Here is a 25,353-nt window from a genome sequence, read left to right on the forward strand (position 1 = left end):
TTTTTTTATAAGTTATAAATCGGTTTCTTAAAAGTTAAAGGAGGTTCCTAAAGTTAATAAGATATTCCAGTTCCTCTCAAATTTAGTAGTACATAAAATATGTTTTTAAAGTCCTAAGTCTCGACCTTTTTCATATTTTTATAAGTTATTCTTTGATTTAATCACGAAACTATAAAGCAGTTGCTTAAAAATTAATAAGATATTCAAATTCCTCCCAAATTTAGTAGTAAATTAAATATATTTTTGAAGTCCTAAGTCTCGACCTTTTTCATATTTTTATAATTTATTCTCTGATTTAATCAGGAAACTACAAAAGCAGTTCTATAAAAGCATGCCTTTGAAGCTAAGTAAAAATACTTATATCAAATAGCAAATTATTTTCATTATTTTTTTAGGTCATTAGCCTCAATCTGAGTAATTTGTATTTAATACCTTAGACTCTATTTATTTGCCCAGCGCTGTCCGCTTTGTTTTTGCAGCAAATGGACAAATATTATGAAGAGTTTTTTCTGTTTACATTCCGGCTGTCCAAATGTTTGCCCAAGCAATGAGTCAGTCGGAGAGGAGAGTCTACACAAGATTATTGTTGATGTACTTCTTTTGTTGTGATTTGAGTCATCTCATGTTGGGGTTATTGAAACTGGGTTAATTCAATAGCGCAACTTTTGATTTTGCGTTTACAAATAAAGACCTACAAAACTACTCAAAATGCATATTACATTAAAACGTTGTTTGCTGACACGCAACAACAACAACAATGCACTTGTTGTAAATGCATTCCTGGAAAATTTTACATTTTCCCCGCATCGCGTGTCAGTTGAAAATTCCCACAACAAAATGGCCAAAGGTAATCCTGAGGCAGAAGAAGTGGAATCACCTCTATACACTTTTTGTGGGTTAGCAGGACCTGTCGACCAACTACAACAACAATAACAACAACTCATTGTTGTTGTCGTTATAAATTCGGAATGTTTACATTTTTCATGCCGTCTTTTCTATTCTTACGTTTTTTCGCCCAGCTACAATTGTCGTAAATGGGCACTATGAACTCATGGTTCCGGTCGAACCAAAACCAAAACAACAACAATAACAACTCAACAGAGTGTCCAAATGCAAATGTGAATACACTCAAACTCGCACTCACACTCACATTCAATGCACGCAGTGGAGAAGCCACAGAGGCGGCCCACTAACTGCAGTTCATTGCTCCAGTTTGTGCCGAATAAAAAACTAAATAACAGAATTCGAGCAGTCATAACAAAACCTAAACATTTTGCATAGACACGACTTGGAAATACCCGAACTTGTATATAGCAAACTTAAACTTAAACTTAACTTAAATAAATTTAAAATGACTTCGAATATTCTTCAAGGGAAACAGAATTTTAGGTATACAAAAAAGTGTTGCATACTTTAAGGTGCTGTCTGAATTTTGTTCTAATTCTAAATGAAATGCATTCAAATAAATATTCTTTAAGTCAGTCATGAAGTATATCAAATGCTACCCCTTCTTGCCACATGTGGCAACGTCCGCTTGCCTGTCATGTCGGCTTTATTTCCTGCTGGAATCATTTATTAATTCGCACATAATTAAATTCAACTGCAGCCGCAGCCGCAGCACAAACTGTGGAAAGCAATCCCATCAAATCAAATTGCAACTAATAATTTTTAGTGTTTCTTTCGCGGTTTTATGTGCACCGCTGCTTTGAAGTTTGCCTGCCCCATTTGATGGCTGCCACAGAGTTGTAGTTGCAGTGTTGCAGCTTGTTGTTGCAGTTGCGTCTATTGCCGGCAACCTCCGACTTCATGTCTCTCTCTCTCTTTATGTGTGTAATTATGCCGAAAAATGGGCGGAACACATTTCCCCCTGTTGCAACTTTTATTGGGGCATGTTAGACAACTTGCCACGCTTGTCTGTGCTAATTGCCACAGAGTCAGCGACGGTCAGTTTTGTGGAAGTTCATTAAAGGATAATTACTTGGAGTGGCATAAAGGTAAAGTTAACACTGCAGTCAACTTGCTCATGAGGTTAGATTGAGGCTAATTTAGAGTATTTAATGCAGATAAATGATGAGACTATTAAAGGAATCGCTTGGAATATTAAAAGGATGAACGTGTTTTGCTGTAAGGTAATCAGTTTTGATTAACTAAGACTACTTTACAATTCAATTTATTGCGTAATTTAATACAGATAAATGCTGATACTTTGAAAGGAATCATTTAGAATATTAAGAGATTGCACGTGCATTATTTAATGCAGATAAATGAGACTATTAAAGGAATATGCTTAATGGAATATTAAAAGGTTGTCTGTTTAACAAACTGACTGACTGTTAATTTTAAAGTACACATATTTCAAAATATTTGAATACTTCAATGTTCAATTTATAGCAATATTTAATACAGTTAAATTACGAATATTAAGAGAATCATATAGAACATTGAAGGTTGTCTAATCTACTTTACTGTTCAATTTATATAAATTTTGAATAGAGAGAATTGTTGAAACTATTAAAGAGATCATTTCAAATTATTAAACAATTTCAATTTCATTTATTTTTTGTAGTAATTCACTTTGAGACTACACTATTTAATAAACTACTTTCTTGTTAACCTAACAAAAGTGAAGAAATATTGTGCTGGGTAAAAGCTGTTTAATAATTTAATTTATATTTTAAACTATTTTCTTAGTTTGCTTATTTGCTTTGCTGTCAAAGAATTTTTTATAATAGTAACACTATATAATTAAGACAAAGGATCTCACCGAAAGAAAACCCGTTGCTTGAATGACAAAATACTTGAGATTAATTTAAGTCTAACATAAAATTTCTTTAAACCTCTTTAATTCAAAATTAAACTATTTTAGCATTGAATTTCAGAAACTTTTAACTGTTCTTTGCTAGACAATAAACTACTCTACTCACAGAACATTTTTTTCAATGTTTAATGTACAAACTTTTGAAATATTTCCTCCAAACTAAAAGAGCATTCACTCTTCTGCAAAGACTCAAGACTTCACTACCTCATTGAATTGGTTTTGCACAATAATTGTTATAAATTACGCTGAATTTTCTCATTTCCCCCCATCCCACTTCAGTTGTTTTTCTTCAGATATTTCACAACTAGCATGACTTGCCACGCCTCTCTTTCACTCTATGCAACGGCAGCAAAAAGGAAGGCGGCGTTATGCATTATGCAAAGCGTGCAAAGCAAACTAGAAAATTCGCTCAGCGATTTTCTTTTGGTTTGCTGCAGTTTTTAATGTTTTTTTTTTTTGTTTTTGCCGTGTCGCCAAGCTGTCTGCCGTCATTTGTCATATTAGCCATGTCGCTGGGGGTCGCTCAATATGCTAGTCTACAGTTTAGACTGGTCATATTCAAACACACAGACTTTTGTGCTAACATGAAGTGAAACACGAAACCATAATGAACTTAAGCGCTCTAAAAAAAACAACAGCGTTGTTCGTTGTACTTGTATTTTCTGTTGTCGTTGTTCTTCAGATGATTTGGTTTGTTTGTGGAAACTAATGAAGCGCACCATGTGCCAACACAGCTTTGGTTTATTTTTAATGCCTCAGCCGCAACCACCAACCAAACCGAGAGCAACCAGCAACCAGCAACACCCTCGCGGTTAAAGAGGGTTGGAGGCGCGGCGTCGCCGCCAGCTCATTAGCTTGGCCAAATAAACGCAGCGAAAATGTCTAAAATTGCTTTTGCAAGCCATGGCTGGTTGTGTGTAAACAACATTCGCCACGTGGCTGCTTGGAAAAGTAATTAAATGTTAGCTTTTGCCAAAGTACGAGCAACGGGTCAACAGCTAAAAGAGTTGGCCCCCAAAAAACAAATGTCGCACAGCGAAAGTTTTATTTATATTCAGTTAAATTATCAAAAAGGGTTTATTAGCTGGCAAAAAGGCTTTTGTTTTAAATACTAATTATAAATTGCCACTGAAGTTGCCGACAAATGTAGAAAGCAAATACAAGAAGAGCAAATTACGCTCTCGAGAGAGCAAAAGATAAAGATTGAAAGCTTTTTGAGAAAGCTCTTTTACTTAACTGACAGTTAAGCATGAAAATTACGCTCTCGGGAGAACAAGTGATAACTTAGAAATGCGACTTCGAAATTTATTAAATTTATTTCATATCTCAAGGGAATACTTTAAAATATATTACGATTCAAACCACCTTCAACTTCAGCTGCCTTCCTTAACACTTAGTTTATTTTCCAGTCAGTTAACTTTGCATTGCTATCGAGTATTTTAAACTAGCCAATTAAATGCCCAGTGGCGACCTTTAGACCTACAATTAATTCCATTAATTTTACAGCTGCCATTAGAAACTGCATTTCGCATTCGCATTTTTCAACTCAATGCCACAATGACAAAGTTCAGCGAATATAATTGTAAAATGGAATCACACCGTGGAGGGGGAGGAGCTTGTGTTAATTGCATTTAGAAAAATATTATGGCTTTTATGTCTGATGCAATAAATTGTCGTAAAACTATGAATAATAATAAATGTTACGACAATTACGAAATGTTGTTGCGCCTCAATTTGGAGGCGAGGATATGCCATAAAAGCACAACCGGACACGCCCATAAATGACAAACTGCAACGAGGGAGGCAACAGAAGTTTAACTACTTTAATTGAATTTCAAATTTAATTGAGTGCAACGTTTAAGAAAGTGCAACAAAGAGGAATTGCGTAAGTGCCAGAGCTTTCGCTCAGTAGAGAGAGCTTTGTTTGAAACTCGCTCACCAGAGAGAGCTTTGATTTAAACTCGCTCACCAGAGAGAGCTTTTATTAAAGATGGCGAGCTTTTAGCTGCAACTTTTGAGCCAACACTCGCTGCAATGCAATAAAATGATTTCACAGTAAGTCAAAAATTGGACACACGTGTCGTTAGTTAGTGAAAATTGATACCCTTCCCTTCTATCACCCGCTCCCCTCTCTGTCAATTGTAGGCCCACTTATTGGCAGCTTAAGTGGCGGCCATTTAAACGTAATTTGCGGTGCATTGAAAACGCAAAAAGTACCAAACACATATGTTGTTGTATCTGTATTTGTATCTGTAAATCGCGTTAGTGTGCAAAATTAACAATTCCCCAACGTCCCAGACACAACGGCGTCGTTGTCGCAGTCTCAGTCTGAGTTGTTGTTATTGCCAGCGTTGTTTTATTGTTATGCTGGTCGACTTTGTCGTCGTTATTGTCTATTCTTCCGCTTAGCGCTAATGTAATCACATCGATTTGTGCCAATGACAGTTAGTTCTTATGTGCTTTCCACTCCCACTACTCTCTTCCTAGTTTCCTTTTACTTTGCTTGTCATTGTTATTACAGTTCATGAACTGTCTCTCTGTCTGTCTGTCCGTCTGTGGGTGTGTTTTAATTTCTATTCAGCTATATTATGGATAGCTAAAAGTGGCAACTCTTAATTATAATCGCGCACAAATATAAAAGTTGATTTGCAAGCTCACATTTGACTGCGTCATGAGAGACTTGTGAAATCTTAGCGTTTGACTTTGATTGATGTTCATATGATTATCATACAGTTTCTGGCTTTACGCGAGGAAATCAAATTCAAATCAAACACATATTTTTTGACATTTTCAGCTGGCCAAAATGACAAAGCAGCTTCAAATGTTTTGCAATTTTTGTGTGTTGTCAGTTTATATTGCATTTTGATAGACAAATTGTATGAAAACTTTCAAGGCAATTGCAATTGGCTATTAACAAAGTTGGTTAATTAAAGGCCAAAAGTTACTTTTATGTGCATAGTTTATGCAAAGTTGCTGTTCGAATTGAGCTTGAATTCGCAAAGCTAATTATGGTTTTAACTACCCTAAATACTTTTCAAATTAACCAATAATTTTAAATATTCAACTCTGTGTAAATTAAAAAAAACTCACCAAATCCAATTTGAATACTTGTAATTTCCCCCATATAAAAATCGTACATACCTGCAAAGAAATAAAATCATATTGGTGAGAAACAAATATAAAATATTTTATGTACATTAAACATATATACAAATTTTGTTGTGCAAGCTACAAATTTACTTCCAAGTCCAACCAATTCACAAGACATTTTAAATTTGTGTAAAGTGCGGAGGGAATGGGAACAACATAAAAATGTGAATGCCAGAATGTTAAGTGAGTTATCGATAGGCAATTTCATTTGTCACGACAGCATGAAAGTCTCAAGAATGATGACTAGGCTCATGGATGCCAAAGAACAGCTGCGGCAGCCGTATAAAAAAATTTTTGTTACCGGGCGCAAGTGGGCGGCCAAAACAAATTAAAAAAAAAATAAAATCCCCCGTCCAAGAGAAAGAGAGCAAAAACAATAAACAAAAATGTCAAAAGGAAAAAAAACACGAAAACGAAAAATATGAAGGCAAAAAAGTGTAGCAGATTTTTCAAGTTGTTTTGCCGGCCTATAAGAGTTTCGGGTAAACAATGGAAAGCTGCTCTCGGCGGTCCAAAAATAACCTCAAGATAATAAGTAAGCGTGTTGCAAAGACCCCAAAGAGACCACAGCTTCAGCTTCAGACGACGGAGTCGAAATCGCAGACCAAACACCGAAGACTCCAAACGCAAAAAACTCAGACGCAGACGCAGATAAATTGCGTGGCCAAGGTAAACAAATTTTGTGGTTTTGTAGCTGTTTTTTTTTTTCTTCTTTTTGTGGGTTGCTTTTTTGAGTACTCTTGCTGTTGGGCTTAAAGCCTTTGTTACAGCGCTTGCAGTAATTACCGTGACGAGCTAAATCAATATGAAGGTGCACATTTAACCACAGTTTTATTTATCACTTTGTCAAGCGATTAGTTCCGCATTTCAAACGCCAGAAAGCAAATGCTAGGATTGCAAACTGCGCTCTCGAGAGAGCAAAAGGTGAAGAGCGAAAGCTCTGTTATTTATTTAACAACCAGTTTAACTGTCAACTAAGTAAAGCCAAGGCTTGAAAGTTACGCTCTCGAGAGCGTAAGAAACAGAGGGAGAAAGCTCTCAGAGAAATCTCTGTTAATTATTAAACAGACAGTTTAACTGTCAGTTAGGTTAAGCATGAAAAACATGTGGAAAGCAAATGCAAGGATTGCAAATTACGCTCTCGAGAGAGCAAGTTACAAAAATCGAAAGCTCTCAGTGGAAGCTCTGTTATATAATTAACATGCAGTTTAACTGACAGTTAACTTCCTTTGATGCTTTAGAGTAATTTGTGCTTCGATCTGCCACCACAAAGTTTGCTGGCTCTGTTTTTGGCCATCGTCTTGCGCTTTTTTGGCAAGAACTTTACGACGTTGGCCAAAACAAGTTCAAGACCCATGGACAACAGAGTTATGGGGGCTCCAAAGGTGCTCAGCACACAAACACATACGCATGGATTACTGGCAAAGCAGAGCAGAGCAGAGAGCATGTCTTGAGTCTCATGTCTGGGGGAAGATACTCGTAATTGTTGTTTGTTATACTTGAGGTTTTTCTCTGGCTGCCTTTTTACTTTGTTGTCTTGTGTTGTGTTGTGCTGCTCTCATTGAATATTATTTTTGGCATGTTTTAAGGCTTGCGGCTTTTTGTGTTTTGTTTTTTCTTTTCGTTTTGTTTTCTTTTTGTTTTGTTTGTGAGGTTTTGCGTTGGCCAAAAATAAAAGCTGACATCATCGAAGCAGCCAAGCGTCCGCAGCCAAACGCCAAATGTCGACAATGAATCGCAGCTCACTTATATTTATGGTCATGGGGACCCTCTCTCAAGAGGCACCCAAACATTTTCTGAGTATGTGTGTTTATATGCTGCATTAAGACCTTCTCCTCTCCTCTGCTCTGCACCTTTCACTCTCCTTTCCCCTTCTCTCTATGTCTTTCAATAACTCGCTACACAAGTTTCAAGGCAAGAAGCATTCGTTGCGCTGCATAATTAAAACTCTCAAAAAATGAAAAAGAGAAAAAAAAATACTTTTTTGGTCTTTCGAAAAATGCAATTTGGGGTTTTTTAACCTTGAACTTGACTGACGACTGCATCGAGTGAGTTTTTCACAGAGTCAGTCTTTTATCGTCTTTGCCATACAATTTGCTGCATTTCTCAAGTGACTTTGACTTTGACTCTGCCTCGAGGAGTGCATTCGCCTTTCTTCTTTGCCTCGATAAGCCACAAGCGAAGCGATTAACAAAGTTCTTTTGTCTTTTCGGACTGCGACTGTACTCGAATGGTTGATTAATGCATCTCAAGGGTTTGATAAATATGGCGAGAGCAAGCAAACATTTTGTGCATTTAAAGATAATTTGCTGCACGAAAGATTCTTTAAATAAATTACGTAAGCTTAAGGAAAGTTCTCGTGTTTAGTTATGACGTCTGAGAGAATGAGCTTCAGATGGAATACTGATCTCATCTAGATGTCGTAATGATTCATAATAAGCGAACTTGTTACTCATAACCTGAACACGCACTTTATGATGCAGTCAGACTTGATTTGGTTAATCCTGTTTTTAAATGCAAACAATCAACTATACTTTAAGAAAACTCATTGAAATCAACCACAACTAAAAACTTAAACTTTGCCCAGATACAAATTAAATCTTTTATTTCCTTAGTTTGTCTTTTGTCTGCCTAAATTCAATTTATTTGCCAGTTTTTTTCACTTTTCCGCCACATAAAACACATTAAAATGCCTTGTGGCATGCAATTGCGTCGCATTTTTTTTCATTTGCTGCGCATTCCCCAAACTAAATTGCCAATAAAAATTAGGAGAAAAGGGGAGCTCAAGTGTTTGAGTTCGAGGTCTCATTATGTGGTCTTTATCAAAAGCGCGTTGTTCCTTGTTTTTTTGGGGAAGGTTCTCTAAGCGCGTTCTCTTAGGTCTCTGGCCAACTAGACCTAAGGGACACATTGCCGCACAAATAATGCGCAGTTCCAGCTGTCCATGCGACATGTTGTGGCATGGGGCATGCGACTTGGGGCAGGCGACAAACTGCGTCGCAGTTCATATATATGAAATTGCTTTTTTATTACGAATCATCAGCAGCAGCAGCTACGATATCATCATCACCACATCCACATGGAGTTGTGTCGAAAAAAACAAGTCAGAAATCTACAGTCAAGGGTGCTCGACTGTAAAATACCTTCTAAAAATATACCAAGAATGTAACGCAAAATACTAAAGTATACCAAACTTTACATTTGGTATATCTATGTAGTATTTAAAATACACCATGGAGGTCAAAATATATATCAAATGTGTTTGACTGTAAGATACCCACTACCTTCTACAAATATATCAAAAATATACTGAAGGCTACTTTTGGTATATCGATATAGTATTCAAAATACACCATGGAGGTCAACATATATATATCAAGTATGCTCGATTGTAAGATACTCGCTACCTTCTACAAATATACCAAATATACCGAAAGCTGCATTTGGTATATTGATATAGTATTCAAAATATACTACGGAGGTCAAAATGCCAGATTGTTAGCCAAATTTTTTATAGTCCGATTGTAGTAAGCGTTAATTGTGATACAGAAGTATTTCTTAAATAACTTCTACAATTTGTATCTTATTTAAGATTTTCAGGACTATAGTTATTATTGTCTAGAGATAGGTATTCATACAGATGGACATGGCTATATCGTCTCGGCTGATTAAGAATATATATAATCTAAGGTATTGGAGATGTTTTTTGTCTGTTACATTTTATTAAGGCATCAAGTTATAATACCCTTTTACCCTATGACTAGCGGGTATGAAAAAAGAAATGCGAAACGCGAACGCGCCAAAGAAGCATTACAACAAAATCCCAAGTTAGACATGACATCATTTTGGTCATTCAGCAGGTCGAAATAAATTCATTTATACCAAACTCCAGTCCAACTCTTTTGCGCAAAAGGAAACCTTAAGCCCAACAAAACCCGCAGCAGCAAGATCCCAAGTTGTGTTTTTTTGCCATTGGACATGACAAGAGTTTAAATGCGCAAATTCTGATTGAATAGTTTCGGGGCAAATCCCCAGAGGAGGAGGAAAGGAGCTTCTTCTTCGTCTTTTTTATAATTAAAGGGCTTCCTTTCGTGCAAATAAATTGCGTTTTGCGTTTGCAAAGGATTCGCTGCGCAAGTTTCGAGCGTGAATCACATGACGAATGGCACATCATCAGTTTTGGATAAGACCGGAAATTTGTAGTTCTTTCAGAGCGCGATGACAGCATAAGAAAGCAATTTTGCGCAAATCTCTATTGCAATGAAAAATTGCAAAAACTGAGTGCAGCAAAAGTTCAGCAAACTTGCACTTGAAAAGGGGAAGGAAATATTTCATTTTTCAAGTAATTAATATCCATTATTATAAAGATAAACAAAAATGCTGTCAATGAAAAAAGAAATTCACTTCGCATTAAGCAAACAAATCTATAAATATCTCTAGTTTGCTTTAAATGCCAAAGATTCGTTCATATTTGAAATACCCACACCTCTAACATTCACCTTTTGATATATTAACATGAAATGACAATAAAAAATATCTTGAGATGATCAAAGTTTTATAATCTGTTGGAATTTATGAGATGCTTGATATAATCTTTTTTTTTATGAAGATGTATTTTAATTTGAAATTAATGATGAATGCATTTCAATATATTAAACTGGATTATATGTTTGTTTTGCAGAGTGTATTAAATAGTTTTTTTTTAAATCTGCCAAATGAATTCAAGTTTCAGTTGAACTTTAGACCATTCATTAAATGAAACGTTAACCAAAGTAAATTAAATAGTTTCAAAATGACTTCAAGTTTAAATTGAACTTTGAACCATTCTTTATATAAAGGAAACTTTAACTAAAATGGATTAAATGGTTTCTTGTTCTTAATAAATAGTTATATTTTTTAAATCTGCAAAATGAAGCTTCAAGTTTTAGTTGAACTTTAAACCATTCTTTAAATGAAACTTCAACCGAAGTGTATTAAATGGTTTCTTGCTTTTTAATAAATTCTTATATTTCTTAAAAATGAATTCAATTCTGAGATGAACTTTAAACCATTTTATATATAAATGCAACTTCAACCAAAGTTAATAAATTCTTATAAATTTTAAACTGCAAAGTTTTAGTTGAACTTTAAACCATTCTATGTATAAATGCAACTAGAATCAACACCAATTAAATGCCACATGCCACACACCAATAAATGAGATGGAATGAAACATGCCGAATCTGGAGATGAAATCTGAGCTTAATATAGAAGATATATACACATAGATACATTTTGTAGATATATCATAACGAAACGCAACCAATTTGATGTCAAATGTGTGTGTTATTGGAGTTGCGTGTAGAACGTGCAACGTCAACAAGTGGCTTGCAACATTTAAGTAAAGAAAACATAGAGAGAAAGATAGAGAGAAAGACAGAGACAAAGAGAGTTCAAACGATGCGAGGTTAACACACAAATCACATAGAAGTAAGAAGAAGTTGAAGTAGTATTAGATGCGGAAACCGTTAAACCAAACTGGAAATCGGGAGACTCAACCACCACCGACCTGTTGACGGCCATCACAGTGGCGCCATCCAGCGGCGATCTAGCACGTCTCTGGTTGCTGCTGTTCTGGTTGTTGTTGTGTGCCACATCCTGGGGCACTTGCAGCCGATGAATGCTCTGTCCATACTCGGGATCGTAGCTGAACGAGATGCGTCCGCCATTCTCCGGGGAACACAAAGTGTCCGGCGTGCTGCCATAGAACGGTGAATAGGAGTGGACAAATCCCGCCGTGGGACTTGCACTGAATGCCATGTAACCAACGGCAGCTGCCGCAGCTGCAGCCGCCGCAGCAGCAGCAGCTGTTGCCGCCGGAGCTGCAGAGCCAGTGCTGAGCGAACGTTGCTGCAGCTGTTGCTGTGGCAGTTGCTGCTGCTGTGGCAAGTGGTGATGATGATGGTGATGATGTTGCATCGGATGAGGATGCAGGTGATGAAAGTGATGATGATGCTGCGGACTGTTGCCAGCGCTGCTGCTGCTGCTGGGTATGGGAATGGCTCGACTGCTGCTCCCGCTGCCCGTCAATCGATTGTAGAGTGTTGGGGAGAACTGATCGATGGCCTCCTCTGGATCTTCCTCGCCAGCGGAGAGTGACGGAGCCGCAGCAGCGTACAGATTGCCAGCGCTGCTGCTGCTGGCTGCAGCTGCAGGCCAAAGGGATTCATCCAAGCAGAAGGAGCTGCGACCCGAGTGACTCTTGTCGTAGTAATAGAGATGCGGTTGCAGGCGTCGACCGTCGGGGGCAAGCAGAGGCATGTGGGAGGCGATGTGCGGATTGCTAAAGGCGCGTTTACGGTTGCTGTTGCTGCTGCTCTGGTTGCTGTTGAACGTGGCACGGACGAAACTGTTTTTGTGTGTGTTTCATTTGTTTGTTTGTATTTTATGGTGGTTGGGCAATACAGTTACATTACAGTGTTGTAAAGCGCGCAAAAGATGTCGCAAAATCAAAAATATATATAGAGAGAGAGAAAGAAGAGAGAAAGGGGGAAAAAGCAGAAGATATTTGTTGTATATTTCTCAGAGTCCAAATTCGCAATTTGAAATCAAATCATAATTAATTTCAGTTTTCGTTTTCAGTGTCAATTTTGCCAATTTTTGTTGGGATTCGGAGCAGGAGAGGAGGGGGAGTTTTGTGAGGGGGAGAGAGGTAAGGTTGGTGGCGAGTTGTGATTGATGCTTCTGCAACACACGACCAGCAACGTCAGCGAGTTGTTTGTGGGCGTGGCTGTGATCTGATCTGAGGTGTGTGGAACGCGTCTCGGGCAGGCAAATGAAATGAAATCAAACAAATAACGAAACCAAACTCTGCAGCAAAAAGTGAACTGGCTTTTAATTATCGATATCTCATGCATATCGATAGTATTAAAGAACATTTCCTGCAGCTTTATCGATTAGTGAACGTTTCCAACATCTCCATCAGCTATAGCAATCATCAAAAGTACTATCGATCCTTTTGGGTATGCTTTAATTATCGATATTTCATTCATATCGATAGTATTAGGAAACATTTGTGGCAACTATCGATTGATGAGCTTTTCAACATCTTTGTGGGATTGTGGAATCATCAAAAATACAATATATAATTTTAGGTAGGCTTTAATTATCGATAATTCAATCATATCGATAGTATTAAAGAACATTTTTGGCAACTTTATCGATTAGAGAACGTTTCCAACATCTCCATCAGCTTTTGCAATCATCAAAAGTACTATCGATCCTTTTAGGTATGCTTTAATTATCGATATTTCATTCATATCGATAGTATTAGGAACATTTCTGGCAACTATCGATTGATAAGCCTATTTAACATCTCTGTGGATTTGTGGAATCATCAAGAATGCAATATATCATTTTAGGTAGGCTTTAATTATCGATAATTCATTCATATCGATAGTATTAAAGAGCATTTAAACAAATATCGCTTAATGAGGTTATTTATCATCTCCATTAGTTTGTGCTATCGATTTTAAAAAAGACGTTTAGCTAAAACGTATCAAAGTTATCGATTAATTCTATTTCCATTAATCTTAGCAGTGATCAGAAATACTATCGATTATTATAGCAAAGCTTTAACAGCGTGATTAGCTAAAACTTGTTGAAGTAAACGATTAATTAGCCATAGCTATGACTGATATATCATCTTTATCAAACCTTACGCCATCGCATTTCATAAATTCAACAAACTAATCGAAAGTGCAGCGTAGAGCATGACATCAAAATGCATTATGCAACATTTGTGGCAATGTGCCGATGCGCTCCAGTTCTCGGCATAAATCGTGGCAAACAATAAAATAGAAGAAGCTGCCACTGATAAATATGGCATGGATGATGACGACAGCAACGACAACGATGATGTTGATGTTGATGATGATTGTTGCAAATGGGCAACGCCAACATGAAAATGCAATTTATGCGATCGAAATAAAAAGGCAGCCGAAAACAAAAAGTCAAAAGTGAAATGAAAATTGTCAAATGGCTTTGTGGCATGCAACATAGGATGAGTAAGAGCGAGAGAAACATCGAGAGAGATGGAGAGAAAAACAAAATGGAAAAGTGCAGCCAATTAATTCAGCAGCAATTTTGTCTTCCGCCAGGCGCCTTTTGAAGTCCCACGTTGACGAACCTAATAAAAACATCTTCATTTTCCATCTTCCATCTTCCACATTTTGCCATCAACGGTTTTTCTTGCCACACACTCTCCAGGGTTTTCCTCTTTTTTCCTTTTTGTTGTGTGTCTCTGTGGCGCACACAATTTGGCCACAAAACTCAAATCTAAACACAACGCGCAAAACGATAAATAAAATGCAACCAGGCTGAAAGATCTTGTGACAGCAACAACAACAACAGCAACAACGATGACAACGACAGCAGCCAAAACTTTTCCCCCATTTTCAGTCAGCAGCTGCAACAACAACAACAACGGCAGCAACATCAACAGTGGCAGTTGCAAGCTGGCAAAGCAGCATTGCAGTTAGCAGCACTCAGTCAACGCCGCACACATCCGGGATATAACTGCAACAATTACAACAACCACAGCAACAACAACAACGTCGACGACGACGACAACAACTTGCAACAGCAGCAGCTACAATAACAACAACCAAACTTTTCATTTGGCGCGCTTTTCTCTTAATTATCCAATGCGATTGTTGGGCATATTAGCTAAGACATGATTAAGACAGCTCTGACTGACAGCGATATGTTTATCGATAACTGTTACTATCGGTGGAAGCACATCGATAAAAAGTTAAGTTGAAGTTAGAGTTATGAACATTACTTTAACAAAAATGACTATTGTTACCGATAGTAATAATTATCGATAAACAGAATGCTGTCATATCAAGAGTCAGAGCTGTTTTAATCAAGCTAAAATGCAAAATTGATGGTCTAAAAAAACGTAACCTAAAATTTGAGGAGTATAGCGAAAAAGCGCAGTGTATTTCAGACACTTTACTATACTATTTAAAACGGTTTGTTATAGCTTGGATTGGCGTTAAAGTCAAATGTTAGCAATCAATATCCACATGTAATAATAACTTCAGAAATCTTTAAAATAAATAAAGAACTCAAGATTATAAAAAATTAAAAAGGAGCAAATAACTTGTAATTTTTAAAATTGAATTTTACGAATTATAAAAGAAATACTTCTATGAAGAGTTAAAACTGATGTCAGAAATACGAATCTGTTAAAAATCTTCTAACCCTTTAAATAAGCACATCGTAATAAATAAAAAAAAAAGCAAGTAACTTTAATTTTAAATTTTTTTAAAAATTAAATTTACAAATTATGCAAAAACTACTTCTTTAAAGAGTGAAAAATGATTTCAAAAGTACAAATCAGCAAGCAACTCTTATTTTTAACTTGTATTTCATTAAAAATGAAAATCGTGACTGCTTCTGCATAACATTTCAAGTTGTCTGATACCCTGTACAACTACACAATAAAGTCGTCTCTATTTAATTTACTCTACTAGAATATTTGAAATTGTGCAAGGATATTATTTTAAGTGCTGAACAAGCTTGGTTAACATCAGCAACTTCTCCTTGGCTTGAATTTACAACTTTATTTTGTCTGCTGCAGAGTTTATTAAAATTTCAAGGGACTGAAGAGAATCAGAGTGTCAAATAAGTTGGAGCTCTAATTAAAGTAACTAATTTAATATGCATGTGGCATATTTAAGCAAACAACAACAAAAACAACAACTAAACAATGCCGACAAACGACGCCGCTTTTGTTGTGATTATTTCTGTTGCATAATGCACGAAAAACAAAATATGTTAACAATTGTCGTGCAATGCCCAAATGTGTAATTGTTTGTTGCTGTCGTTGTTGTTGTTGTTAATGTTGTTGTTGTGGCATTGTCTTTGCTACTTGTTGACGTTGCTGTTGTTGTTGTTGCAAGTTAAATGCACAAATTACATGCGAGTTTCGCACATGTTTTTCCCCCCTCTACCTATCAGCAAAACAATGCAAAATTATGCTCCGCATTTGTTGTTGTTATTGTTGTTGTTTCTACGGCGACACACTGAACATAAACAACAACAACAAACAAGGAAATAAAAGTGTTGTGTTTATTTTTTTCGAAACGAAAAGAAATTAGGTGAATGGAACTGAGGCTGCTTTTGTCTACGAGTTGTGAAAAACGTAGAAAATGAAAAGAGAGAAAAATCCGATTGTGAAAAGCAAAATGCAGTCAACATGGGGGCCGCCTCTCCCCTCCCCCTCCTTCCCCTATCCTCACTTGGAGCTCTTTAGTTTCATCTGAGATTAACCATGAAAAATGAAATAAAATTCAATACAAAACGCAAGTCGCATTTTATCGCAACATTTTCATCGATGGCTGCTGCTTTTACTCGAAAATTGAGCTACGTTAAATACTCTAACTGAGGGTATTCCAAAAGAGGCAAAAGAAAAGCGACTAGAAAAACATTATCGAGATATAACATGTTGTATAACACTTAATTATTTCGTAATATAATCTTTTAAGTTGACAACACAATTAGCTCAAAATTGAAGTCAAAGATAGAGAGAAAGAAAGAATGCGAGAAAAAGAGACACAAAGATAGCAACAACGATTTAACGAACAGAGACAAATTTAATTAATTATGGTGTAACTTGGACAAATGTTTAATGCTTTGGTTAGTTGTTGTATTTACAAGACAAATTGTGCATGAATTTCGGATTGAAATGCGAAATGTGAGAAGGATTTTCATTTTTGAAAGAGTTTTCAATTGTTTTTGCGGATAGGGGGAAATTGTAGGTACATTTACTACTCACTTTGACGCTTAATATAATTGTGCTTTAAATAGTCATTGTTCGCTTACCTGTAATGAGAATAAGAAAAAAATTGTTTATTAGTTTAAAAGTTTTCATATGCACTGCTTAAGTGTAATTTGAAAATTAACGTTTGACACATCAACTGCTTTGTCCTGCTTTGACAAATCAATGAACTACTTAGCACTGCTTTGGTATAGCAGTTCACTGCTTGCACAAGCGGTTTATGTATAGACTAAAGTCCCTAACGCAAACTGTGCCTCTCAAACCATGGGATATTTCTGGTGGGACATTTCGTAATGGGAAATTCCCGAGTTCGGGCAATTTTAATTGCTTAGCGGAGACCCAAACATGTAATAGGTAAATTTTTGCTATGTACTGATTGATTTGTACAGCAAATTTCAAACTGTTGTATTGGAAGAGAACTGGTACAAAATGAAATGTACCCATAACTACTGATCTGTTGCTCTAAAACTATGCAGCCAAGACCCACACCAAAAATACTTATTTTGAGTTTGAAATTTAAGTCATCGACAACGTATTATAAAAAATATGAAGTCTATAAATTTTATGTTATAACATAAAATGTTACTATTATTATATACTATTTTTTTAATATTTCAGGTCTGCAGCGATTTCTTTTTAGTTGGGCAATAAAAACAACAAAGCAAAGCGAAAAAAGTCAAGTCCGCAACGCAATAAAAAATGTGTTTTCTATTTTTTTCCTCTCTTTTTGGCCGTTTTGTTTTGCTTTATTTTTCTCCTTTTTTAGCACAACGAAAAATGGCAACAAATACAAACATGGCGATAATGTGCAATGCGCACAGTTTGATCAATAACAACAACAATACTCAACACAACACAACAAAACACAACACAAAAAAGAGGTAGCAATAGAAATAGAATAGCAGCAAAGTGGAAGCAAAAACAATAACAACGGCAGCGAGACAACAAAACAAAACTCTTGAAAGAATGCAATTAGACGAAAGCAAAACAGAGATAAACGCCACAAAGATGAAGAGAGAGTGAAAATCGTAAATGAGAGAGAGAGAGAGAGCGAGAGAATCGTCGATTCATTCACGTGTGTAAATCGTTGTAACTGAGCAAGACAACAAGAACGCGCCAAACTGATAAGGCGGAAAGAGAGGGAAACGCAAAGAGAGAGAGAGCGACATAACTGTTGATCACACGGTAAACAGCAAAAGAGACAGAGAGCGAGTGCGAGAGAGTTATCAACATTTGTTATTGTTTTGTATAATATAAAAATAGCAATTTGCGCACTATTTTTAAATGTTTTGAAAATTGTTTCTGTGTTTTTTTTTTGTCTGTGTCTGTCGCCGCCTTCTTTTGACTTTTGCAATTCTCTTTTACTTTTTTGGCATCATGACCGTCGCCTTGTTTCCAATTTGCTGCTGTTATTATAGTTGTTGCTGTCAATCAATTAAACAAATTAACAGATAACAACAATAACAACAGGCACGAAACATTGTCGCAGCAAATGCAAAACAAAACGCGATCCCAAGAACGTGCGAAGACCAAGAGGCGACAAATAGCTTCCACTTGATGTGGAACGCAAGTGTGCAAATGTATTTGCATGGACACACACTCTCACGCACACACCCTCACACACACACACACCAACAACCCACGCGATATCGTCACGGCAATTTAAGCGCCCTGGCGCCAAGTGATAAAATGACAACGACAAAGTTCTTCGGCTTCTCAATTGCGTTGCAACAACAAAGGGTATATTAGAACGAGTTCTATAGCAACCACCTGCTGTCAGCTAACACTAATGTGTATTGTATGAAGTGTTTAGTATCTTTTTAGTGTGGAACTCAAGTCGAAATTAGAAGTTTATAATTTGAAATAAATTTTATCTATCTAGCAATGAACTTCACAAAATAATACATTATTGAATACTTGAAGTGTTAAGATTTTTAAGCAATTAAGAGTTTTATCGACTACCCAATTCTCTAAAAAAATGCTATATTAAATTTATCTATCATCTGGTTATTGTTTCCATAAATAGAAGGACTTAAATAAAACAATTTTATATATATTTAATCCTACATTATTTATCATTCCCACATTTACAGAGTATCTCTAAGTCAAACCCTAAACACCAGCTGCAGTATTCTTAGACCCAAATATTATGTTATCAAGTGCACATTGCAAAAGCCTTCAAAATTTCAAGTACACAACTGGCATATATTCACGTAAGACTCGCATAATCGATGGGGCTGCGGTTATCACACTGATAAGCGCTCCCTCTGATACCTTTGAGGAGTCGCAGCAGTGAAAGCTGGAAATGGAAACTAAACTAAATTCCCGAAATTGATAAATATGACAAACATTTTGTTAGTCGTAATTCTCGTTTAATCATTTATTAGACTCGCAAATTAAAAATAGCCCAAAAATGAAAAACAAAAACACAAAACCTGTTTTCCCGCATAAAGGAAAACCATGAAAATGCATTAAAAACGTACAGTCAGGAAGCATAGCTCGATATTATTAGTATAGTATAGTATTTTTCATATGATCAACATAAAATGTGGAAATGTGTTGCTTTAATGATGCCACAATTAAGCGCAACTATGGGCTATGAAAATAAATCATTCCGCTTTTTCATAAAAATACTACAAAATTGCGTTTAATGATCTTCTCGGTAAATCCAAATTCAGCGGAGCGTCGACCTCAGTTTGTCATACAATTTGCAAATGTTCTCGGGAAAAACTTGTAATCAAATTTGCAATGCTCAATTTTTTGTGTAGTTGTTGATTTGATTTATTATAGCTTTTTCAGTTTTTGCGATTCTATTTTTTTTGTTGTTGTTGTATTTTCTTTAATCCAAACACGCTGCACCCACCGAGAACTGTGCGGAAGCCGCCACTGCAGCGCCCCCTGGCGTTGGCCATGGGTGACTGCGTTCGTTTTTGGCAATGAAAAATGAAATAAATGATCAAAACAAATGGGAAAGAAACGTTGTGGGTAGACAGAAAATAGTTGCGATGACTAGATAGTGTCATGCCGATGAGTATTTATAAATATCGATAGTAAAAATATCGATAGTTTGAAAAGTTTAGAGCAGAGATAGAAGAATTAAAGAATATGTATGGTAAAGTACCTAAATTATGTTCTTTTGCATAATTAATATACCCGATAGTATTAGCTGTTATAATTAGAAAGAAAAAAGATCACTTGGTAAATTTCGTTTAATTTAAATGTTATTTATACTTTTCGTTGCTGTTGTGTTTTTTGTTTGCTGTTGCGACTTTTTAATTTTCCGCGGCGCTTGACGTTTAACAAATTTGTTTGCATTTTATTTGATTTCGACTGGGAATATTGTTCTTTTTTTTGTTATTTTCAATGTGTGAGCGTGACAAATGCATACGTCTGTATCAATTTGGCACAACAAAAGCAGCAACAACAACAACAACAATCGTTAGGCAAAGTAAATAAATTAATTGCAAAATTTTGGCGTGTGAAGAAAATGAATGCGAAATTAATGGAGCGTCAAGGCGCCGCGCGGCCGCAAAGTGTTTCAATTCAATTAGCAATTTATTAATTAGTTACGGTAATGCATTAAAAAATGCCATAAATAAACCACCAATGTAACTGAACAAAAGCTGCCTGCTATGGCGACAATTCGTCAAACTGCATTCCGCCCACAAAATGCTGATTAAACTTCCACATTTCTTTTTTTTTTCTTTTTTTTTGCTAACCATGTGTGTAGGTGTGTGTTAGTGTGCATGTGTGTGCTCTTGTGGATGCCATGTGGGCGTTGTCACCCAACGCCGGCAGCATTAATGACAACAACAACAAAACAGCTGTTTGGAGTTAAGTTCGCACAGCTGCGTGGCTCTGTTCACGTCAGCTGAGCAACAACAACACAAACACATTCACACACTCACGTACACAGCAAACATTCGAAAAAAAGCTCACTCTCAAAAGTGCCAAACAAAGACCGAAAGAAGAGAGAGGGACAGAGAGAGAGAGCGGCAAAGAAACAGGCAGAGAGACTTTAATGGAGTTTTGTAAATGGCCGCCTTGTTGGTTGGGTGGTTAGCGATTGGAGCGGGGGGTGGAGGGAGGAGGGAAAGGGGTTTGATGATGACTAATAAACGGCAACAGAAACAACAACAAACAATAAAACCGGCAAAATAGCTAAAAACGGCATCAAGCTGCAGACAAAGAAAAAACCGGCTTAAACTATGCATGTATTGGCAACAACACAAACATACATACACACACATATACATATATGTACACACACATATGCATATCAAATGTACATAAAGATCTCTAGTTAAGCGACGCGACGCCAAGACAGAGACAGAAACAAAAAAGGAGAAAAAACAATAACAAAACTTAACAAGAGGAGTATCTAGAAATGAGAAGCGCGGAGAGAGGCGCCACAGCAAAGCAATAATATAGAAAGTGAAATTTGCAACTTTTGCTAAATTTAGTTTTGCGGAAAATTAACAAAAATAATTACGCGAAAATTGCGAAACTAAATATAGAATCGACACTTAGCAAATGTTTTCCGGATCCTCGATGAATGTGACTCACAATGTATATGAATGTTCATATAATAATAATACGATTAATAATATTCTAAAACAAAATTACGAAAGCTTAGTGCTTTGCAATTTTATACAAAAAGAGGAAATAGTTCAAGTCCTTATACAAGATATTTCCATTTAGTCGCAGACAAAACATTCGCAACATGATTCGGAAGTGTCTCTGATAAATTTCCTACCAAAAATGGTAGCTAAAGGTATCTTCACTTTTGCAAATTATTCTTTTTGCAATTGTCTTTATCAAAAGAAAACAATTTGTAGGAATTTCCAAACAGTCACATCCCAAAATTGTCTGTCTGGAACTTGACTTCGTGGGTGTAAAGCTGCGACGGCCTTCAATAAACGCCTACACAAAGAATTCCCAACTTTGGCAGCCATTAATTAATTATTTATGACTGCAAATTTATGACGTTGTCTTTTTTTTGCTTCGCTGCCTTTTCTTAACGTTGTTTGCCTAATTAAATGTTGTTTGCCAAAAAATTCTAGAATTGTTTCCCAATTGGATCACATTAGACATGCAAATTGCGATTGGACTTAAAAATCAGAATTCGAATTTAGATCTGTTCAAATTTTAACTAATTAATTAACTCAAATTGATCTCATTTGCTTTAAAAATTGCAAATATCAATTCAATATGCTCCAGAATTTAGAAGAAAATTTAATCGTGAAAAGAAAGATGCGAAAACAAAGGAATAGCAGCAGATGCTTAAAGGAAGAGACTTTGTAATAGAATATGAAATTGGTTCTAAATATAACATTCGTGTTCCCATCGTGTCTTGGTGGTATCTCAAACTATTGTCATTCTAAAACAACCTCCACCAAGAGGAAGCTGTTGTCGCTGATGTGGTTGTTGCTGGTGATGAGCAAACTGTTGTCGTCGTCTCTGAACAAGGTTTTGTTGTCGGTGGCGGGCAGGAGGTTGTTGTAGGCGTCGTAGGTGATGCCGAGGTGCACGGGGTTGTTGTAGAGGTGGAGCACGTGGTTGTTGTTGTGGTGGTTGTAGAGCAAGTGGTTGTTGTTGTTGTCGTTGCAGGGGTGGTGGTGGTTGTGGTTGTAGAGCAAGTGGTTGTCGTAGTGGTGGTAGTGGTTGTGGTTGTTGTCGTGGTGGTTGTTGTCGTTGTTGTGGATGTAGAGCAAGTGGTTGTTGTTGTCGTTGTTGTAGTAGTGGTTGTTGTTGTTGTAGTAGATGTAGAGCAAGTGGTTGTTGTTGTAGTAGTTGTGGTGGTGGTTGTTGTTGTAGTGCTTGTAGAGCATGTGGTTGTTGTTGTCGTTGTTGTAGTAGTGGTTGTTGTAGTGGTGGTTGTTGTAGTGGTGGTTGTTGTCGTTGTTGTAGTAGATGTAGAGCAAGTGGTTGTAGTTGTGGTGGTGGTTGTTGTTGTAGTGCTTGTAGAGCATGTGGTTGTTGTTGTCGTCGTTGTTGTAGTGGTGGTAGTGGTTGTCGTTGTTGTAGTAGTGGTAGTAGAGCATGTGGTTGTTGTTGTTGTGGTGGTGGTGGTTGTTGTGGTTGTAGAGCATGTGGTTGTTGTCGTTGTTGTAGTGGTGGTTGTTGTTGTGGTAGATGTTGTTGTAGAGCATGTGGTTGTTGTCGTTGTTGTGGTGGTTGTTGTAGTGGTGGTTGTTGTCGTTGTGGAGCAAGGTGTTGTTGTAGTAGTGGTTGTTGTTGTTGTGGTGGTAGATGTGGTTGTAGAGCATGTGGTTGTTGTGGTGGTGGTGGTTGTCGTCGTTGTTGTGCTTGTAGAGCATGTAGTTGTTGTTGTGGAAGTGGTTGTTGTCGTCGTTGTTGTGCTTGTAGAGCAAGTGGTTGTTGTTGTAGTGGTGCTAGCTGTTGTTGTGGTTGTTGTTGTTGAAGGCTCGCATGTGGTGGTTGTAGTAGATTCACAAGTAGTTGTTGTTGTAGGCTCACAAGTGGTTGTTGTTGTAGGCTCACATGTGGTGGTTGTTGTTTCACAAGTGGTTGTTGTTGTAGGTTCACACGTTGTAGTGGTTGTTGCTTCACATGTGGTTGTTGTTGTAGGAACGCACGTTGTAGTGGTTTCTTCACAGGGCAGTGTGGTTGTTTCACATGTTGTTGCTTCAACCTCCGCATACATATTCGTTGCCTGCTTAACCTCAACGCAACCAACGTTGTAGCTGACGCATTTTTGGCTCTTGGGATCGAAGAAGTTGCGACAGGACTTGGCCTTGGCAACGCCAGCTTGGCACTCGTAGAATTGTGAGCAACTTCCAGGCTGCAAAGTACGGAATCCATCGGCCTTTCTGGCACAGACAAAGCGTTGATACAAAGCGTTGTTAACGGCACCAACTGCAGGACGAATTCTGGCTGCTCCTGCGCTGCTCACAAGAATAGCCACAACAATGGGCAACAGGACTGCAAAATTTTAGAAGGAGTGAGTTAAACAAAATGGAATCCTCCAGATCGATTTTCGATGTAATATACCATATTGTATTCTCATCGTGAGTAAATTTGAAGCTCCTTGTGGTGGTTGTTGAAGTATTCACAATTTTTGACAGAGTTTGGTCCAAATGAAATTGACAGTCGCTTTTATAATGAAGTGCCATCCTGTTGGTTGCTGCGTTATCAACTTGTCGCTTAGATTCTGATAACGCAAAGATGGTCCTTTTGATGTGCCCGATTTTATCACTTTTCCTCTCCATCGTTGTTCAATTAAATTTATGGTTTCAGTTCACGAATTTCACAAATAAGAAGCAGATTCATACACTGACTTCACAACACTATTAATATTAATTAAAATCGATGTGCGACATTATGTCATCTCCATACAGAGAAAGAAAGTTCAACGTACATTAACCATGTGTAGACCAATTCATTATTCTCCGAAAGATAAAAACAGTTGATATTGAAAGTAAAATTAGAGCGTTGTTACACATACGTAATTATAATATTATTGTGATGCTGCTGACAGAAATAATTCAACTCGAGAACAGCTTTATTTATAATAATAATAATAATTTATATGGTATTATTACGTGGAAGAATTGTGAAGAAATAATTCAACTCGAGAACAGCTTTATTTATAATAATAATAATAATAATTTATATGGTATTATTATGTGGAAAACCTGTGATGCTACAGACAGAAATAATTCAACTCGAGAAAAGTTTTATTTAAAATCATTTAATCAGAGATGACAACGAACTGTGGTTTTGTGGAATGCGAGTGTCGGAAATGCCAATAAGGCAAGTGAATGTGAGTCAGTGTGGAATCGGTTGGTTATTATGTATTATGGACTGAGGCAATCAATAGTCAGCCAACAACTCGCTCGAGTTGCCATTTAGTTCTTATAAACGGCAGCCAACTTATCTGATGACACACAACACTTCCTCCTTGCCTCTTCCTGCCATTGGGCAAACAAATATGCTTAATGAATTAGCAAACAGTAAAACTGTCCCCACTCTTTCTCTCTCTCTCTCTCTCGCTCTTATTCTTTCTCTCTTCTGCTTGTTGGGGGAGTAATTAGGTGCGAAAATACAATGGAAAATGGCAACGACCCAGCGGCAAAACTCCTTCCACAACAACTTTGATACCAAATTAGGCTACGCAAAGCAAAAGCGCCGTGATAAGAAGTGCATTTTGTCACGCACAACACTTGCGCAACCAGAATCTGATACCAGCCATATATATATATATATATGTGCAGCACCTGCATACGTCACAGGGCAGTCTTATTGTCGCCGACACGCTTATTAACTTTTCGCACACTTGTGGCTGTTGTTGCTCCGTCGCGTCAAACAAGCGTCAGACGCCCCCACAGCGAATGCTTTCCACATTCGTGTGGTTCCAAATGACGCTAATGAGGGGAAAAGCCATCTGTCGACCTGCCTCCTTCTCTCTCTCTCTCTTTCTTTGAGATTAGCTAGTGCATACAGGCCAATATCTGTTCAAACTGATTTCTACCAATACTCAAGATTCTAACGAACCAGTTTCAATCATTTCCACGAGCAGATGCTTGAGTCATTTAAT

General features: G+C 37.0%; 2 protein-coding genes across 5 annotated transcripts in view; both read right to left on the minus strand.

Moving 5' to 3' along the window:
• Nucleotides 1–25,353, minus strand: part of LOC133843177 (protein bunched, class 2/F/G isoform) — a 130,048-nt gene that overhangs the window by 75,127 nt on the left and 29,568 nt on the right. Inside the window, exon 3 of one of the 2 annotated variants that reach the window (XM_062276612.1) lies at nucleotides 11,517–12,356. The exons of the other annotated variant lie outside the window; for it this stretch is intronic. Within the exon in view, the coding sequence (XP_062132596.1) occupies nucleotides 11,517–12,356 (840 nt within the window). The remainder of the gene's footprint in view (nucleotides 1–11,516; nucleotides 12,357–25,353) is intronic. 2 annotated transcript variants of the gene reach the window in all.
• LOC133843204 (integumentary mucin C.1-like) lies at nucleotides 21,999–23,918 on the minus strand. Of its 3 annotated transcripts, none has more exons than XM_062276648.1 (3): nucleotides 23,808–23,917; nucleotides 22,544–23,738; nucleotides 21,999–22,486 (listed from the first exon to the last, which is right to left on the minus strand). In XM_062276648.1, the coding sequence occupies exons 1-3, from the start codon at nucleotides 23,821–23,823 to the stop codon at nucleotides 22,174–22,176; spliced, it is 1,524 nt and encodes a 507-aa protein (XP_062132632.1). In that variant the 5' UTR covers nucleotides 23,824–23,917; the 3' UTR covers nucleotides 21,999–22,173. The 3 variants fall into 3 exon arrangements, with proteins under 3 accessions (XP_062132632.1, XP_062132639.1, XP_062132645.1); XM_062276661.1 differs by lacking the exon at nucleotides 21,999–22,486 and having other exon boundaries at nucleotides 22,865–22,990; nucleotides 23,165–23,738; nucleotides 23,808–23,918; XM_062276655.1 differs by lacking the exon at nucleotides 23,808–23,917 and having other exon boundaries at nucleotides 22,544–23,207.

Source organism: Drosophila sulfurigaster, chromosome 2L, assembly GCF_023558435.1.
Source record: "Drosophila sulfurigaster albostrigata strain 15112-1811.04 chromosome 2L, ASM2355843v2, whole genome shotgun sequence".
Classification (NCBI taxonomy): domain Eukaryota; kingdom Metazoa; phylum Arthropoda; class Insecta; order Diptera; family Drosophilidae; genus Drosophila; species Drosophila sulfurigaster.

Bases quoted from the DNA above. Each gene is read 5' to 3' on its own strand.
- LOC133843204 (XM_062276648.1), bottom strand. The intron at 22,487-22,543 runs AACAACCACTAC...ATCCACAACAAC, and splicing joins TCTACATCTACTACAACAAC to GACAACAACCACCACGACAA.